Genomic DNA, 20,737 nt, shown 5'->3' with positions numbered 1-20,737 from the left:
GTGTAAATGTGATCCAGGGATGGAGAAAATTTAGAGCCCATGGGGCCTCCTTGTAATGGCAGGTAATAGTCACTGGCCAACAGAAAGAAGTTATTGGAACATTAATGTGTCAAGAATGTCATTGATTAATGGTTCTGAAAAGTTGCTCTATTTATTGAAATGGTCCTGGACTCCTTTCCTGTGTATGGGGTATAGAGGTGTAGAGAGCCACTACTACACCACACGTGACCCACACATAATTATCAGACCAGGACGCATTTTCTAGAATTTGAAGACCCTCTAAGCCATCTCTTCTGTATCCTGGTGTTCTCTGTTGGAGTATCATGTCCCACCACTGGGACATCTTTCCTAGCAAGGAATTTGTCCCCGAAATGATGGCTCTGAATACAGGGGGAAACACTGATTTGTACGTTTTAGGAAGAGCATAGGAAAATGGATCATCTGGATATTTAGGTAATAGATGGTCTTCTATGGTGTTAGAAAAAATGGCTAAAATGACGCCTTTCCTAATGAGCTCTGACCATCTGTTCTGTATGTGGTTTCTAGGATTATAAGTAAGTTTTTTTGTAAGTTGTGGTGTCTTGTAACATAGGGCCACATGTATCACTCGTTTTTTCTGTTGTTTTTGCGCCTTTTCATTCAGGCGCACCGTTTTTGCACCATTTTTGCGATTGAACGCCAAACTAGCCGCGCAGCAAAAATAAGCAGCTTTCCCTCATCTATCTTACCAATCCAGATGTTTTGCTGCGCCTAATGATATTCATCACTTGCAACGTTTTCATTTAGGCGCAAAAACGGGCGCAAAAACACTCCAGCCCGAAGGTGACGTTATCGGAGAAGAAAGCACTGAGCCCCTTTGCAGAACAGCTCATTTCTAGCAGCAAAGCTCAGCCAGACACTGGTACAGATAATAGATACATTAGATACTCTGCAGACACTGGAACATATAATACAGACATGAGATACTCTGCAGACACTGGAACATATAATAGATACATGAGATACACTGCAGACACTAGAACATATAATACAGACATTAGATACACTGCAGACACTAGAACATATAATAGATACATTAGATACACTGCAGACACTAGTACAGTGGTGGCGAACCTATGGCACGGGTGCCAGAGGTGGCACTCTGAGCCCTTTCTATGGGCACCCGGGCCATCGCCCCAGCACACCAGACAGGACTCAAAGAATTTTCCTGCAGTTCCAAGCAACTGGGAAGCAAAGATGCTGCTTTCAGTGATATTTTAAAGTGACTTACTTGACAACTTAGGAAGGAGAATGTGTAGACGGGGTCTAATTATCTTTGGAGCACCTCCTGCTTGCCCCACGATTCTCTGTGTACAGAAGGACACTGGAAAGAAGCTACAATGATGGAAATTTACCTCCTTCTTTCTACTGTTTTGGTGTTCTCAGGAGGCCAGTATGAGTGAAGGTTGTTGAAGAACAGGGAGCAATAAGTTACTGCTTTAATTTTTGGGTGGCACCTCGCGATAAATGAGGGTTTGGGGTTGCAGTTTGGGCACTCGGTCGCTAAAAGGTTCGCCATCACTGCACTAGTACATATAATAGATACATTACAGACAGGAGCTGCAGACTCTATTTACAGTTCATCACCTTCTATTTACAAAAATATTCTATTCCAAAATATTCTGCAAAACCTGAGCTCACAGCAAGTGAGAAGAGAACTTTGCACAAGTTTGCAGATACTACAGACAAGTGTCCCCCATGTAATTCTGCACAGTATCACCAGTGTGTCTGAGGGGGATACTGTGCAGAATTACAGGGGTGCAGCAGGAGACCAGCTCTGGGGGATCCCCTCCAGGAGAAGCCCCTGCTGAGGAGGTCACTGGGTGCAGGGTGTCACACACCTGGGTGCTGCTGTGAGTGTTATCTTCATTCTGGGATGTGGGAGAAGCAGAGAGGAGCTTGTAGCAGGATCACATGTAAGTGCCCGAATCTAACATTGCGCCTAAACTGTGTTAAAGTAAAGTGATTAATAAGAGGCAGAAAATATACTTATCACAGATGGTTGTAGCTTGTGATAATTCTGGCAAAACAGTGCGCCAGAATTTAGGCGCAACTACTACACTTAGGCGCACAAAAGTGATAAAGGTGGCCCATAGTGTAAACTTCTCTCTGATATAATGTTTTGTCTAACGATCATATAAAAATGAGGTTTTACCTGTATTGCCGTGGAGATTGTGATCAATTCTATTATCATTGTCACGATGAAATTAGTGTTTCTTGACAGTAAACAGGAATTTGTTTACATCACGGATCGTATCATATACAGTCGGTTCATATCTTGTATGGGAATGACATTGAGACATTTTGATAATACAGATATCTCTGCTTTGGACAGAGAACATACTGAACGATTGATGACGCTGTTATGAACATGTCGTCAACACCAAATGAAATTGTCAGAAATGATGAACTGTCCAACACTATGGGGCTTATTTACTAAGGGTCCCGCGGCCACATTTTCTAGGGTTTCCCAACTTTTTTGGGGATTGCTCCACATTCTAGGATTATGTCGCATGGTATCGGATTTTGGCGCATTGGTGGCGGCTTTCAGAAATTGGGGGGTGCGTCGGCGCATGTCAGATTCGGACAAACCGTGGGATTTAACCTTGAATTTGTGTCGCAAGATCAAGCACCGGGAAGAAGAAGGTGAACTCCGGTGGACCTGAGCGGGGAAGCGACACAAGAAGGATATCGGGCGCACGATCTTAGTGAATCGCAGCAGATGTGCATCCTTGTCGGACATTCCCGGATCGGGGATCGCGCAGGGACCGGGTAGCTAAATCTGCCCCAATGGCTCAATGTCATTCCCATATATGATATGAAGCTACTGTATATGACACAATCCGTGATGTAACCAAATTCCTCAGATTGTTTACTGTCAAGAAACACTTTTTCCATCATGACAATGATGATAGAATTGATCACAATCTCCACGGAAATACAGATACAACCTCATTTTTTTATGATTGTGGACAAGCTAAGTTCAAAGATGACCTGGACTTTAGTGATCACATCACCTTATCTCATCCCACAGAATTACCAACAGTGACCAACCAGACACTCATCACGGACACTTCAGACCTAATAAAAACAAAAAATCCTTTCTTCTACCCTATTCAGACTATTCAGGTAGAAAAAGAACTAACAATACTGCAAACAGAAGCCTCAAGGAGACAGAAAAAACTAATAATTTGACAAACAAAGAATTCCGAGCTATCCAGAGCCTACACCCAAACCCCTGCATTGTTATACGAAACTCAGATAAAGGGGGGAGTCGATTGTTATCTTAGACAAAACATTAGATCAAAGAGAAGTTAACACTATGTTGCAAGACACCACAACTAACAAAATATTAAAGGGGTTGTCCGAGTTTAAAAAAAAATATATATATATGTGGCCGGGAGCAGGCTGCCTAAAATAATAAAGATGTACTTACCTCCGGTGCCCTCCGGTATCCAGCGCTGCTGTTGCTCCGGTCCGGGCGCCATGTAAACAAACATGGCCGCCGGAGCAGCGCTGGACTCAGCTTCCGGCCGGCCGTGGCCGGGTACGCCTATCCGTCCCTATACACAGCATTGTTTACATGGCGCCCGGACCGGAGCGACAGCAGCGCTGGATACGGGAGGGCACCGGGAGGTAAGTACAGCTTTATTGTTTTAGTCAGCCCGCTCCCGGCCACATATAGTTTTTTTTGAAAACTTGGACAACCCCTTTAACCTACAATCCTAGAAAACACATACGGAACAAACTGTCAGGGCTTATTCGGGAAGGCGTCATTTTAGGCATTTTTTCTAACACCTTAGGACAGTGGTGGCGAACCCATGGCACGGGGGGGCCTTTCACACAGGACTCAAGACTTCCAAGACAGCCCAGGACATGCCATGCTCAGTGCTATTTTAAAGCGACACCTACTTGGCTGCCAGGACTACAGGAGGAGCGAGAAGGTGTAGATAGAGATGGATTATCGTTGAAGCTCCTGCTTTGGGTCCGCTGATTCTTCCTCCTCAGGGGACTCTGGAGGGAAGCTACAATCCAAATGTCTCCTGCTTTCTATTGTATTGGTGTCCTCCGGACGCCAATAAGATTGAAACTTGTGATACAGCAGAGATCAATAGGGTACTGCTCAAATTGTCATGTTGGCACTTTGAGACATAAAAGTGGGTTTTGATTGTAGTTTGGGCACTCGGTATCTAAAAGGTTCCCCATCACTGCCTTAGGAGAATATCTATTACCTAAATATCCAGAAGATCCCTTATTCTATGCTCTTCCTAAAACACACAAATCAGTGTTTCCCCCTGTATTCAGAGACATCATTTTGGGTACAAATTCCTTGCTAGGAAAGATGTCCCAGTGGTTGGACATGATACTCCAACCTTCTGCACAGAGAACACCAGGATACAGAAGAGATGGCTTAGAGGGTCTTCAAATTTTAGAAAATGCGTCCTGGTCTGATAACTATGTGTGGGTCATGTATGGTGTAGTAGTGGCTCTCTACACCTCTATACCCCATACACAGGAAAGGAGTCCAGGACCATTTCAATAAATAGAGCAACTTTTCAGAACCATTAATCAATGACATTCTTGACACATTGGGGGTCATTTACTAAGGGCCCGATTCGCGGTTTCCCGACGTGTTACCCGAATATTTCCGATTTGCGCCGATTGTACCTAAATTGCATACGATCAGATTGTGGCGCATTGGCGCTGGCATGCGCGCGACGGAAATCGGGGGGGGGGGGCGTGGCCGAACGAAAACCCCACGTATTCGGAAAAACCGCCGCATTTAAAAACCGAAAATGTGTCGCTTGGGACGCGCTTACCTTCACCTGGTCCAGCTCGGTGTATTCCGACGCGATCAGATGCATTTCAGCGCAGCAGCCACCTGGTGGACGGCGGAGGAACTACCTTCATAAATCCCGGCCGGACCCGAATCTAGCGCAGAGAACGCGCCGCCGGATCGCGAATGGGCAGGGTAACTAAATCTGCCCCACTAATGTTCTTCTTTCTGTTGGCCAGTGACTATTACCTGTTATTACAAGGATGCCCCATGGGCTCTAAATTTTCTCCATCCCCAGCGATCATTCACATGTCATGGTAGGAGGAATTTACAATTTTTACTGAAAAAAATCCTTTTTCCATATACATCAAAAGCTAGAATCGTTATACTGACGACTGCCTACTCAAATGGACAGGTCCCATACATTACATTTCAGACTTTGCAAAATGGGGCTCATTTACTAAGGGCCTCGAGGACCACACTTTCACTGGACATCCTGACGATATCTGTTTTGCGCCGTTGCGACAGGGATTTAAAAGGGGTTTTTGGCACACGCGATTGGATCACAAATTTGGTGGGGGGGGTGTCGGACCATCCAACGGATCCGGACAAACCACAGATTTAATTTCAAGATTATGTCGCATCCAAGGAAGAAGATGGTGAACTGTGTCGGACCTGAGCGGGGAAGCGACACATGCAGGATATCGGGCGCATGATCTAAGTGAATCGCGGGAGAGTTCATCCTCATATGTATAAAAAGGATATAGTGTATATAAAGGATATAGTAGAGCTGGAACGGGTGCAGAGGAGAGCAACCAGGATTATTAGGGGAATGGGGGGACTAGAATACACTGACAGATTACAAAATTGGGATTATTCAGTTTAGAAAAAAGACGACTGAGGGGAGACCTCATTACAATGTACAAATACCTGAACGGACAGTACAAAGATCTCTCCAAAGATCTTTTTATACCTCGGCCTGTGACCAGGACAAGGGGGCATCCTCTACGCCTAGAGGAGAGGAGGTTCTACCATCACCATAGACAGGGGGCATCCTCTACGCCTAGAGGAGAGGCGATTCTACCATCACCATAGACAGGGGGCATCCTCTACGCCTAGAGGAGAGGAGGTTCTACCATCATCATAGACAGGGGCATCCTCTACACCTAGAGGAGAGGAGGTTCTACCATCCCCATAGACAGGGGGCATCCTCTGCGCCTAGAGGAGAGGCGATTCTACCATCACCATAGATAGGGGGCATCCTCTACGCCTAGAGGAGAGGAGGTTCTACCATCACCATAGACAGGTGGCATCCTCTACACCTAGAGGAGAGGAGGTTCTACCATCACCATAGATAGGGGGCATCCTCTACGCCTAGAGGAGAGGAGGTTCTACCATCACCATAGACAGGGGGCATCCTCTACGCCTAGAGGATAGGAGGTTCTACCACCACCATAGACAGGAGGCATCCTCTACACCTAGAGGAGAGGAGGTTCTACCATCCCCATAGACAGGGGGCATCCTCTGCGCCTAGAGGAGAGGCGATTCTACCATCACCATAGATAGGGGGCATCCTCTACGCCTAGAGGAGAGGAGGTTCTACCATCATCATAGACAGGGGCATCCTCTACACCTAGAGGAGAGGAGGTTCTACCATCCCCATAGACAGGGGGCATCCTCTGCGCCTAGAGGAGAGGAGGTTCTACCATCACCATAGACAGGGGACATCCTCTACACCTAGAGGAGAGGAGGTTCTACCATCGCCATAGACAGGGGGCATCCTCTACACCTAGAGGAGAGGAGGATCTACCATCACCATAGACAGGGGGCATCCTCTACGCCTAGAGGAGAGGCGATTTTACCATCACCATAGACAGGGGGCATCCTCTACGCCTAGAGGAGAGGAGGTTCTACCATCACCATAGACAGGGGGCATCCTCTACGCCTAGAGGAGAGGCGATTCTACCATCACCATAGACAAAGGTTCTTTACTGTAAGAGCAGTGAGACTATGGAACTCTCTGCCGCTGGAGGTTGTTATGGCCGACTCTATGTACATGTTCAAGAGAGGCCTGGATGACTTTCTGGAGAGAAAAAATATCACGGGTTATGGGGATAAAACATTTATTTAATTCTTAAAGGTTGGACTTGATGGACTTGAGTCTCCTTCCAGCCTTATATACTATGATACTATGATACTATGATACTCATCGGACAGTCTGGATCATGGATCGCGCTGGGACTGGGTAAGTAAATCTGCCCCATTGTCTCAACAGTAATGACTTCAACTTCACATTCCCCCCATCCCTTCTCCACCACTGAAATTCCTCTCCTAGACATAATACTAATTGGAAATCCACACAAAGCCAAAATCAGGTAATACCCTGCTTCATGCTACATCCCATCATCCCCCACATGTGGCTCAAAATCTGCCTAAAGGGGAGTTTTTTAGAGCAAAGAGAATCGGCTTTACAGATGTCACGTTTCTGGATACCTCCAAATCCATGTCTAAACGTGTAATGAAAAGAGGATACAGTGTGACAAGAACAATGGATAATATACTAAAGAAAACGAGAAAAGAGACATTATACAAAACATGTAACAAACTGAGTCGTAAATCACAGATAACCAATCAAATCGTCTTTAGTACAACATACACAAGACAATACCACGATATAATAAAAATCATTAAAAAACAATGATTTGGCCATCATTCTACAAAATGGAGGCAATTTTATTTCTCGAAATGCACGTTCTATCGGTGCGGTTTTGTCACCAAACAATTTTTCTGTGTCAGATAACAAATCCACCCGGTTACACACTATGGACAGCCACAAATGTGCTGGTCTTAGGTGTAATCTATGCAAATTAATAGAAATTACATCCCATTTTTCATCTGCAAATAATCATATTGTCAGGGCTCTGGGTCAGTGGACCCCCTGGACCACCCCGGGAGATGGAACTAGCCGACACCTGGGACCGGAATGTAAGTGGCACCTGGTCTACACCAAAGCCCGCTGCAGGTTGGTCTTGCTGTGGTGGGGTGCCACCAGGTCGTTCCACAGGTGCGACTAGCCCGCGGTGGCAGCCAAGGTCAAAGTACAGAATCTTAATCTTAATATTTATGTTTCATTGCCGAAAAATTTTTGAACTATGGGCCTAAATGCATGAATTAAAAAAAACAACTATCTGCCTGTTGCAAAGTTGGACATGTTCTTTAAGACTAACTGTGCTCATTTTCATTTATTTTATTTGTCGAGGTACATTTGTCTTACATTTTCTTATTTTTCTCTTTACAGGTAAAAAAATATACCTGAAAAATAATGAATTATTATCCCATCCTCATAATTGTCTTGTTTTTGCTCATGTTCCTTTTTTCGTTTAATACAAAATACGTGAACCTTACCTTTAAATATCTAAGATATCAGAAAAATATAGAGCCACCAATTATACCTCCGGAAAAAGAGACTTTTTTACTAGTTTGGAACTGGCCGTGGGGAGAACAGTTTTCCTTGGATGAGTGTGAAGCAAAATTCGGAATTACCGGATGTAAACTAACGGCAAATAGAAGTTTTTATGATACAGCAGACGCCGTCATCATCCACCATGCAGATATTATGAACAATAGGAACTTATTACCTCATCGGCCGAGAAATCCTCTTCAGCGTTGGGTGTGGCTCAACATAGAACCTCCACTCATCATCTCAAATCTGCACACGTTGGATAATGTGTTCAACATGACCATGACGTTCCGCCATGATTCGGATATTTTCACTCCTTACGGTCATATTGTACCTTTAGAGGAACCTCAAAACATTACCATTCCAGTAAAATCCAAGTTTGTAGCTTGGGTGGTCAGCCAATGGTATCCTCATATACATCGCACAGCATATTATGAAGAGCTACGAAAGTACCTACCTATTGATATTTACGGGGCCAAACATCAAAGACTGAACAAGAGTGATTTTTATCCTACTATATCTCAGTACAAGTTCTACTTGGCATTTGAGAATTCCGTGTACCCGGATTACATCACAGAAAAACTATGGAATAATGCACTGGGGTCATGGGCAGTCCCGGTTGTCCTGGGCACATCTCGAGAAAATTATGAACGCTTTGTCCCTGGAGAGGCCTTCATACATGTTAATGACTTCTCAAGTCCGAAGGAGCTCGCTGCCTACCTTCTTGAATTAGATAAGAATGATGTGAAATATAAGAAGTACTTTGGTTGGAGATCCCGGTACAAGGTGGTCCCGTGGATAGGATGGGAATATTGTTACTGTAAAGCCTGCGAGACAATAAAACAAGGTCCTAGGTATCAGGTCATTCGTAGTGTGGCAAAGTGGTTTCTCAAAGATGTTTAAACACAGGAGAACTGTGTAGTGCCTTCTCAGGAGCTGTGGGGGTGGTGGGGCAGCCTCGATAGTGTCGTCCACCACATTCTGAGGCCTTACACTAGGAAGAGCATAGTTCCCCATAGCTTTTTGATCCCAATGTTTAGAGCCAGTGGTTGCCCTGTCCAGGGCATAATTATTTGCTAATTTCTGCAAAGCTTATGAACCGTAAAGTAGTGGTCTCCAACCTGTTGCTCTCTTGTTGTTGCATTACCACTACCTTCAGCCTTCACTGGATAGCTACAGGTTGGCCTATTGATGGTAACAGAAAATGTAGGTGATCAAATTCTGCTTAGTAATACAGTATTTATGCAAGGTAATAAAATAATATATTAAAAGGTTTGGTTTAGGAATCCATATGTCTGGTTGATGTGTCCTCCTGGCACTCTGCAACTCTGACCTCTGAACTCTGACCTTGTTTGACCTATTTTGCAACCAAAAAAAAACAACTAACTGTAAAAAAATAGTATTTATTAAAGTTTAGCTTGATCAAAAAGTGACCTTCAGTTCAAACTCAGTTGTGACCTGGAGATAAATGTCAGAAGCTTCTAAATGTTCACCACATCACACAATGGATTATCTTTTGGGTGTATAAATATATTTTTCCTAATTAAAGTCGTGTCCCTGTTATTCTTCATTCACAGGAAATCTACCATTTGCTTTTATGCATTATGAACCAAACATACCTTGAGAATGCTGTAGCTACACTGATGCAGACACATATCTTCTTTAATCCCTTTCTCCTCTAATTATGCACTGCTCCTGCCTTGTCCTGCCCAGTACCATTGATGCTCCACTGAGGGGTTCTGGGAAATATGCAAATATGTTTTCCAGGATGGGACAAGGAGGACAATGGGGCACATTTACTAAGGGCCCCACAGACCGCACTTTTTTTTCGGACATTTCCGTTTTGCGCCTCTGGGGCAGGGATTTAAAAGGGGTTTTTGGCGCACGCGATCGGATTTTGGCGCAATCGCGCCGGCTTTCATGTGACACAAATTGGGGGCGGGTCAACGGACGATCCGACGGATTCGGACAAACCGCGGGATTCAACTTCAAAATTGTGTCGCCAGCCAAGCACTTACATGCACCGGGAGGAAGATGGTGAATTCCGGCGGACCTGAGCGGGGAAGCGACACATGCAGGATATCGGGCGCACGATATTAGTGAATCGCGCTGGACTGCCTGATCGTCGGACACTCCGGACCTCGTGAACTCAAGCGGCCGGGTAAGTAAATGTGCCCCATTGTCTCTCAGCTGTCTTGTAAGGCACAACCTTTAACATCAAGCTTGACTTTTTCAGAAAGCCTTATGACATGATGCGGAATATTAATCAACCCTTCTATAAGGAACGAACTCCCAACTGTAGGCACCAGGGTTTCGATGAGATTGAATCTTTTTAGTACAATGTAGGGATCTGTGTTAGCAAAATATAGATATTTCTAACATGTTTAGGGGAGGAAGCCTTTGGTCTTGGCTTAACTACTTGGAAACAAAGGTTTCGGCATGTCAATGTCTAACCATTCAAATCCTCATCTTTCTTTGAACGAATCATTCAAGATTAGATTGGCTGAAGCTTAGCGGAATATTTCAAATAATTACAATTCAGTTCCCAATCAAAGTGGTCCAAACCAATGTTGTTCCTATTTTTCAGGAAATTGGGCCATAACCAAGTTTAATCCTCTAAAACAGAGGTTTTTTTTTTAAATAAAAAGTTCAGTTTCAATGAATATTTGAAATTAGTGTTAAGGGGAAGGCCATAAACTAATTACTAGGACAATTCATCCAATCGAATCAGTAAAGATTAGGATTTACTTTTGTGCTGGTAAATTGTTAGATTCAAATGGAATCTTACTCATCCCTACTCTCTAACATTTCACAATGGAAACTTGTGTACTTCATTACAGTATACATCTGTTGATTGCCAAAAGCTTCCTACTACTCCATGACAAGAACAGGTCACTGAGGAGAAGATGTCACTGCAATCACATGTTCCTCAAATATGCTATTATTTTCCAATCTTACTAATAGAGGTCAATTAAGTCTATATAGAGCTGTGACATCATCTATTGTTAGTAGTGATGTAATGATGGGTCAGTATTATCTATATAGAGGTCATTGTACAGGGAGGGGGAGGGGATAAGCTGTGACATCATCTATTGTCAGTAGTGATGTAATGATGGGTCAGTGTTATCTATATAGAGGTCATTGTACAGGGAGGGGGAGGAGATAAGCTGTGACATCATCTATTGTCAGTAGTGATGTAATGATGGGTCAGTGTTATCTATATAGAGGTCATTGTACAGGGAGGGGGCGGAGATAAGCTGTGACATCATCTATTGTCAGTAGTGATGTAATGATGGGTCAGTGTTATCTATATAGAGGACATTGTACAGGGAGGGGGAGGAGATAAGCTGTGACATCATCTATTGTCAGTAGTGATGTAATGATGGGCCAGTGTTATCTATATAGAGGTCATTGTACAGGGAGGGGAGGAGATAAGCTGTGACATCATCTATTGTCAGTAGTGATGTAATGATGGGTCAGTGTTATCTATAAAGAGGTCATTGTACAGGGAGGGGGGAGGGGATTAGCAGTGACATCATCTATTGTCAGTAGTGATGTAATGATGGGTCAGTGTTATCTATATAGAGGTCATTGTACAGGGAGGGGGCGGAGATAAGCTGTGACATCATCTATTGTCAGTAGTGATGTAATGATGGGTCAGTGTTATCTATATGTAGGTCATTGTACAGGGAGGGGTTGGAGATAAGCTGTGACATCATCTATTGTCAGTAGTGATGTAATGATAGGTCAGTGTTATCTATATAGAGGTCATTGTACAGGGAGAAGGTGGAGATAAGCTGTGACATCATCTATTGTCAGTGATGTAATGATGGGTCAGTGTTATCTATATAGAGGTCATTGTACAGGGAGGGGGCGGAGATAAGCTGTGACATCATCTATTGTCAGTAGTGATGTAATGATGGGCCAGTGTTATCTATATAGAGGTCATTGTACAGGGAGGGGGTGGAGATAATCTGTGACATCATCTATTGTCAGTAGTGATGTAATGATAGGTCAGTGTTATCTATATAGAGGTCATTGTACAGGGAGGGGGTGGAGATAAGCTGTGACATCATCTATTGTCAGTAGTGATGTAATGATGGGTCAGTGTTATCTATATAGAGGTCATTGTACAGGGAGGGGGCGGAGATAAGCTGTGACATCATCTATTGTTAGTAGTGATGTAATGATGGGTCATTGTTATCTATATAGAGGTCATTGTACAGGGAGGGGGAGGAGATAAGCTGTGACATCATCTATTGTTAGTAGTGATGTAATGATGGGTCATTGTTATCTATATAGAGGACATTGTACAGGGAGGGGGAGGAGATAAGCTGTGACATCATCTATTGTCAGTAGTGATGTAATGATGGGTCAGTGTTATCTATATGTAGGTCATTGTACAGGGAGGGGAGGAGATAAGCTGTGACATCATCTATTGTCAGTAGTGATGTAATGATGGGTCAGTGTTATCTATATAGAGGACATTGTACATGGGGGGGGGGGAGATAAGCTGTGACATCATCTATTGTCAGTAGTGATGTAATGATGGGTCATTGTTATCTATATAGAGGACATTGTACAGGGAGGGGGAGGAGATAAGCTGTGACATCATCTATTGTCAGTAGTGATGTAATGATGGGTCAGTGTTATCTATATGTAGGTCATTGTACAGGGAGGGGAGGAGATAAGCTGTGACATCATCTATTGTCAGTAGTGATGTAATGATGGGTCAGTGTTATCTATATAGAGGACATTGTACATGGGGGGGGGGGAGATAAGCTGTGACATCATCTATTGTCAGTAGTGATGTAATGATGGGTCAGTGTTATCTATATCCAGGTCATTGTACAGGGAGGGGGAGGAGATAAGCTGTGACATCATCTATTGTCAGTAGTGATGTAATGATGGGTCAGTGTTATCTATATAGAGGACATTGTACATGGGGGGGGGGGAGATAAGCTGTGACATCATCTATTGTCAGTAGTGGTGTAATGATGGGTCAGTGTTATCTATATCCAGGTCATTGTACAGGGAGGGGGAGGAGATAAGCTGTGACATCATCTATTGTCAGTAGTGATGTAATGATGGGTCGGTGTTATCTATATAGAGGTCATTGTACAGGGACGGGGAGGAGATAAGCTGTGACATCATCTATTGTCAGTAGTGATGTAATGATGGGTCGGTGTTATCTATATAGAGGTCATTGTACAGGGAGGGGGAGGAGATAAGCTGTGACATCATCTAGTGTCAGTAGTGATGTAATGATGGGTCAGTGTTATCTATATAGAGGTCATTGTACAGGGAGGAGGAGGAAATAAGCTGTGGCATCATCTATTGTCTTCAGCCGGGGAGATCCTATATCTACAGTGCTAGGAAAGTGCAAATATTCATTCTGTAACGCCACCTGTAAGCATTTTATAGCTACCTATATTTTATGACTATATTTTATTACTATCTGGTTGAAATGCGTCCGACGGACCCTTAGTAAATCTGCAGGAGCACAGCATATCTGCAATGATGAATCATTATCCTATCATCATAATTGTCCTGGTTTCATTCATGTTTGTTCTCACATATAACTGGAAATACATAAATTTGACATTTTGGAGGTGTCCAACAGCAGCATATATGGTAAAAATAGGGCCACCAGTCATCCCTCCAGAAAAAGAGACTCATCTACAGGTTTGCAGTTGGCCTTGGAGAGCTCACTAACCATTAGATAAGTGAGACACAATTTGGAATAATGGGATGTAAACTGTCCACAGATAAAGGTTCTTATAGTACAGCAGACGTCATCATCCTCATCCACCAAGCAGATGTTATGTGCAATAAAAACTTACTGCCTCAGTGGTCAATAAATCCTCTTAAACGTTGGGTGTGGGTAAACATGGAGCCACCAATTATCATCTCAAACTTGGACATGCTGGATAACTTGTTTAACATGACCTTGACTTTCCGCCAGGACTCAGATATCTCTACTCCTTATGGTCATCTTGAATATCTAAAGGAACCTCAGAACTTCACTATTCCAGCAAAATCCAAATTAGTAGCTTGGGTGGTCAGCAAATGGTATCAAGGTGTACGTGGTATAGAATTTGAGGAGCTCAGGAAGAACATATCAATTGATATTTATGGGGCCAAACACAAGAGACGAAGGGACAAGGATTTTCAGTCAACCATATCACAGTACAAGTTCTAAAGTTCTACTTGGCATTTGAGAATTCCGTGTAACCGGATTACATTACAGAAAACTATGGCATGATGCTGGAATTATGGGCAGTCGCAGTTGTCTTGGGCACCTCTAGGGAAAAATATGAACGCTTTGTCCCTGGAGAAGAAGAATGAAGAAATCAGGTGATACCTTTTTGAGGCTAACCATATTTGATGGTGAGCTTTCGAGAATACTACTTCTCTTCGCCAGACATGATGTTATTCATGAAACAAAAAATTCACAGCATTTTATGCACAGTAGGCAGTGATCATCAAATGATATTTAAAAAAAATTAAAAACAACAGATTGATAAATGCAGGGACAACTTATTTATGACAGGAGGGTAATAAACACACTAAAAACCTGTGAGGCGAGACACATGAGCTCTGGTTCTTATCTGCTTGTGGCCTCCAGGTCAGAGGTAGGAGGTCATGAAGCTGGCATGAATGTTAAGACCACTTTGTAAGGTGTTGAATCTCCTCCTTAATTTATACTCTCATTCTTTCCTATTAAAAGTGAAAGGAAAGATTTCCCAATAGCTGCGCATTTTTCCAGAGAGGACCACACTATGGAAGAATTGCAGATTACTGGGAAATTTTAAGACACAGAGGGAAAGGAAAGAATAATTAGTAGCACGGAGCACAGGGACAAGATTCCCGATGCTCCGGGCTACTAATTATTCACATCACACGAGAGGTGTGAATTTTCGGCACTTGCGTGATGTCACCTCCCTCTCCCAGCATGGGAAAAATTCTCTTCATAGTGAATATCATGCAGTAATACATGGATTAAAAATGTACTCTTCATAGTGATTAGCACATAAAATATGTAGAAAGTTTTCTTGTCGGTGAATAGTGCATAGTAATACCTTGATTGATAAGGTGCTCTCATCGTATTGTTTGGTATTGCAGGTCTTTTAAAATTTGGAAAGCAGGAATTAAGGGACAGGGATATGGCCATAGTGCTGCAGGTGTTGATGATGCCGCTGCAGGGAGAGGACATGTTCCATCTCTGCCTGCTCCATGTTCCTATCATGCAAGTAGGCATCAGGGTGTGTGGTGTTTTCTGCTAGCCCCCAATGTGGCACACCAAGTTGAGGCATTGGTCAATTACATGTAAAACAATGGCTCAGCTTCCATGGGATTATCTTTGCCACACTCAAATCCGGTTGGAAGTGCACCTAGGGCTCCCACTGCTGCTTCATTGGCCCAGCCTGTTCCATTGCCTCCCAAGTCATAACGCTACAAAGGAAGGATATTGGTCAATGATTAAATTATTTCGTATTTCAGGCCCAAATCGCGTCCTTCGTCAGTTCATTTGAAGCAATGACAAACTTTTTAAAATAAAAATATTACTTTTAATCAGTTTGCGATCAGAAGTGGAAGATTTTTCCACTAATGGAGAAGGAGGAATTTGTCATTGGAGAAGAAAGACCACCATTGGGACAATGTGGAATGCCATGTTGACTTCTGGTCAACCTTCACCACCATTGAATGGGGCACTTAGTACCAGGAGGCAGAATGTAACTGAAGTGGTGAAAGAAAATCTGTCCACATATCCCATTGTACCCAAGAATGGATGCTCCATATTCAAATTTCTGGATGGGAAAATTGGACACATTTGGCCAGAGCTCTCCCTCTATGGCTTGCATGTGCTGCCTTCCCTAAGGTTAGTGTACTGAGAGAGAGTATGTTCGGCACCACATGAAATGTTTCAATTCTGCATTCTGAGAACTTCAAATTTTGATAATATCACATTTCAGGCAGTTCTTCTGCATTCCCAGAACTTTAAATTCAAAAATATTACAATTCCGCATTCCCGGAACTTCAAATTCAACTTATGTCTTCCATGTAAGACATAACTCAGGAACACTGGAAGCCATGTACTACTTGGCGAAACTATATGTGTTCTCTCCACAGAATTGGTCACTAAAAATAAATTTCTATTTATGTGTATGGATCAAAACACAAGAAACTTGGAATTTGGCCACATTCCACAAGCATTAAATCACCAAGAAGTTATGGTCCAATGCTTTTGGTACATGGACGGTTCCAGTTGTGTTGGGAACATCTCGGGAGAACTATGAACGTTTTCTACCTGGAGATGCCTTCGTTTTCTACCTGGAGAGTGCAATTAAATTAAGGTCAGACTTCTAAGTTCTGCCACCGATGTACATTTTTGAGAGAGAATCAGAACTACCACGCTATTCCAAGAATAAACAAAATGGTTTCTAGAAGACAAATAAATGTAGTTAAACAGCCTAGAAAAACCTTGTAATGGAGTATTCCCACGTTGGATGTTTATTCCATATCCACTGCATACTGTCTAATAGATGTAAGTCTCACTTGTGGGAATCCCACAGAATAACCCTTGTCTGATGGTTGTTGTGAATACGTGAACACCCATAATCTCTACATAGACTTCCATTGGCATCACTGTCTATGGGCAAACACTTACATTTTCACTGTACATACCAACCAAAAGAAGAAAGAAATAAACCAAAAAGACTCTCCAACATCAATAATAATAATAATAATATGTAATATCAGCTTTATTTATTTTCAGACAGATAAAATCACAATAAAAAAAATATATAATGTTCAAACAATACAAACGGCGACCAAGGTATAGGTCAACCTCTTGTTAAATAACCCAATGATGATAATGGTTCCTCCACTAAATGTATGCTTAAAATCCCAATACATATGGAAGGACCATGTTCCCAACCTTAAATGACCAACAATCATGGGTCCGTGAGAGTAAGTCCCTACATGCAGCAATTCATCAAAATTACGAGAAGTCAAGGAGAGACGTCGCAATGAACTAGATTTCACTAAGTGTTCCACAAGGGCAAATGCGCAGAAAGGATGATAGTCACCAAATAGTGTGAATAGCCAATGCCCGAGTGTATCTCCAGTGTTGGAATATAGGCATCCTACATTACTCCTGACTGACCAGGCGGGAGGAGAACCAAGAACAAGGGTGGAAGGCTCCCCACATGTATCATCGTCCTAGACGACTTCCTCAGGGGTGAGTAGCCCCAAATAAGATAGACTCACCTTAAATACAATCCCCCTCCCATTAGTACACGAGATCGGCATCTTACAAAGTTTATGGTGCAAGTCCGGAGTAGCCGGGACAGCGTATTGCTACGCATGTGCATCCCCCGCCGGGGCAAAAAATGTTTAGACAGTATCAAAGCAACCCAGAACCTTCAACCAAACGGTATAGTTAATGTGGGCTAAAAGCCCCTAACGATGATCACAAATGTGCTATTGTAACAAAGAGACCAAAAATCAATGATCAGAGTCCTGTCGAAAAACATAAATATACGCTACAGATAAAGAAACAAAAGAATTTGATCACTCGTGATCCCTGGATAGCCCCTACGTAAATATTACCTGTGTAACAAGAATACCCGATCTCATATATTAACAATTCACACTAAGCTCCCGACAAAACTAACAGTCCACATAAAAATACAATAAATAATATATTATATAGACATGTGGGCAAACAAAGCAATTGTACATTGCATAGCAGCATCTATAACGTGCATGTATCCCATCTCTTATGTACATGGGAGGGGCATTGAAATTCAAGACAAGTCTTCCCATATACACACATACATAAATATTACATGTGCTCATCTGCCTCAACAGTATACCCTACCTATCTATCCAATAATGTCCGGTAATATTTAGTTTTTCTTTATAGGAACTAATGCCCTCAAAACCTTTGCAATCAACAGGCTCCGTTGACACTAAAAATAAGAAAAAAATATATAAAAAAAATATAATGAAAAAAGTTTATGAAAAAAGACAAGAAACAGACTGGGGTAGTCCAAAAATGGGTCCATTAATAGCTTGTGGGACGGAAGGTCGAAGATGTTCTTCTTCTAGATCACTCCAATTGGATTGTGAATTCTTCAGCATATCTTGGGAAATCCAATACTTGAGCAAAGTTGTTTAGGACTTGAAAAAGTTTGTTCATTCTCCATGCATAGGGGTCCAAAGCAGTACCATTCTGGTTCCATACAAAAGGCAATATTAGCACAAATAGTTTTGGGGGAAAAAATTATGTATTGACGCTGTAGATGTGTCAAAGAAGTCCCATATTCTTAAACTAAATGAGGTTCTTAGGGGTCAGATCCACATATACATGACCCAAATAGGATCAAAGTGAGAACTTTCCAGAAACAACTTATACGCAATGGAACACATTTACTAAGGATCCGCGGACCGCATTAGTTGGGCCGGACTTAATCCTCGTTGGACAGTCCAGATCGGGGATCGCGACAGGACCGGGTAAGTAAATGTGCCCCTATGTGATGCTTTATACTGGTCTAGTGGCCAAAGGGTATGAAACTGTAGGCACAAAACAGTGTACGCATAGATTTAGTGGAATACCACCAAGTGAAGATCAATGAGTACGATATCTATGTGCACAATCCCCCTGCCCGCACTACAGTAAGTCTCCTCATACACACACGTCCCATAAAACTTTTTATAGACATTTACACAAAAATATGACCAAACAACCATCTGTAAAATATATTTTATTACAATAGAACATTTTTGGCATACTCCATGCTGACAAGAAATGTCAGAAGAAAAGCCCAAAAGATATTATAGCCTCTTAAAAGCAGTAATGGGTAAGAATATGTGTGAATTGGGCTACAGATTCGGCCTAAGGCTACGTATGAAAACGGCCGTATACGTACCGTTTTTTTTTATTGGGTTACATATGGCCACATTCATTTCAATGGACAATACGTCCAACCATTTATAGTGCCGTTTTTTACATCATAGCGTACTGTACCGTATACTAGCCGTATAAAACTATAGAGCATGTCCTATTTTCTCACGTATTTCAGTTCCATATGCCCTGGAAGTCTATGGGGATGTATAAAATACGGGTTACATACGTGCTGCATACGGATGAAAAACGTTACGTATCTACGGGCTCATACGGGACTGGAGAAATCATACGGTCGTGTGAGTGTAGCCTTAGGCTTCTAGGGAGCCCATGGCCACTGACCAAGTTAATACTGTCCTGTAAAGATAATAACACTCTGAAATCCACAAAATACATGTGTGACGGCTCTCAATACTCATGTACCCAAGGTCAAAAGGTCTTTCCTTTCCCAAGGAGCTTTGTTCTGGTACCGTTTGTAGGCAGTAAAGGTGAAATCATAATGTGACTGGTGGGGGCCTACAAGTATCATACAGCCCAAGGCTCATGACTGTCTTAATCCGCACCTGGTTGAAAGTAGTCTCCAAGTTTCCAGCATGTCATCGTTCTGTCGAGAGGAATTGATAGGTCCAGACTTCCTTTAAGTCAGTCATAGTTGTCGATCGTAGACTAAAACGGTGTAATACAATAAATTTCCTAATCACATCTTGCGAGAAGTCTTGTTGTTTTTGGCAAAAAAAACCCCATGGATGGAACCCAAATGCCAAACATTCGCTATTTGGTGGTACATGGGCATGACCATTATAATGGGGGACTATTTGCTGAAGGTACCTGAAACCATATTGCACAGATACAGGAGACCTTCACTTTCTTAGCACAAGGTCACATCATTATACTATGATACAGGGTGTCATTGTTAATTTAAATTACCCAAATCTTATCCAACCTGTTTGACCTGTTACATTACATTACATTAGGAGATTTCACAAATTAGACAATAACATTACACCAACTCTGCCAAAAAAGTTGTTCGATAAAAAGTAAAGATTTTATTTTAAAGATGGAAAAAGATTCATAAGTTTTTGGGGCTCCAAATAACGGGGTTCATTGTAGCCCATTGTGAAAGAGGTTTATGTTTTTTATTAAATTATTGGAACAGCTGCCTGGGAAGACGAGGAAAGAGATAACATGGAGGTGACCTCCATCTTTATGACCTCCACTGATTCTGATGCAGTTGGGCCTATGTCTCTATCCCCCACCTTTCCAGATCCCTGCTTTCAGATAGGTGGCGCTAGTCTGTCCACTCCGGCCCGGCACCACCCAACGGATATCAGGGAACCTTATTAGATTATTTGGTATTGAAACCACCCTAAAACGTTGCTAATTAGGCTCTCTACTGTCAGCTGGGTGGTCCAGGCTGGGGTTGAATGCCCATTTGACAGTAAAGAGCTAAAAAGGCTACAGAAATAATTACAAATATGCTAAAATTAGTGAAAAGACAGTGGGGCTTATTTACTAAGGGTACGTGGATCGCATTTACTTCGGATAGGCT

At 42.5% G+C, this 20,737-nt stretch overlaps 1 protein-coding gene and 1 pseudogene across 1 annotated transcript; both read left to right on the top strand.

The window, feature by feature from the left end:
• Positions 1-8,117: 8,117 nt before the first annotated feature.
• On the top strand, positions 8,118-9,589 carry LOC140076683 (3-galactosyl-N-acetylglucosaminide 4-alpha-L-fucosyltransferase FUT3-like). Its single transcript, XM_072123326.1, has one exon. The coding sequence runs from the start codon at positions 8,139-8,141 to the stop codon at positions 9,177-9,179; it is 1,041 nt and encodes a 346-aa protein (XP_071979427.1). The 5' UTR covers positions 8,118-8,138; the 3' UTR covers positions 9,180-9,589.
• Positions 9,590-10,528: 939 nt separating this feature from the next.
• LOC140077535 (3-galactosyl-N-acetylglucosaminide 4-alpha-L-fucosyltransferase FUT3-like) lies at positions 10,529-20,532 on the top strand (annotated as a pseudogene).
• The last annotated feature ends 205 nt before the right edge of the window (positions 20,533-20,737 follow it).

This window comes from Engystomops pustulosus, chromosome 9, assembly GCF_040894005.1.
Source record: "Engystomops pustulosus chromosome 9, aEngPut4.maternal, whole genome shotgun sequence".
NCBI lineage: Eukaryota > Metazoa > Chordata > Amphibia > Anura > Leptodactylidae > Engystomops > Engystomops pustulosus.
This window is presented reverse-complemented; position numbering and strand designations above follow the sequence as displayed.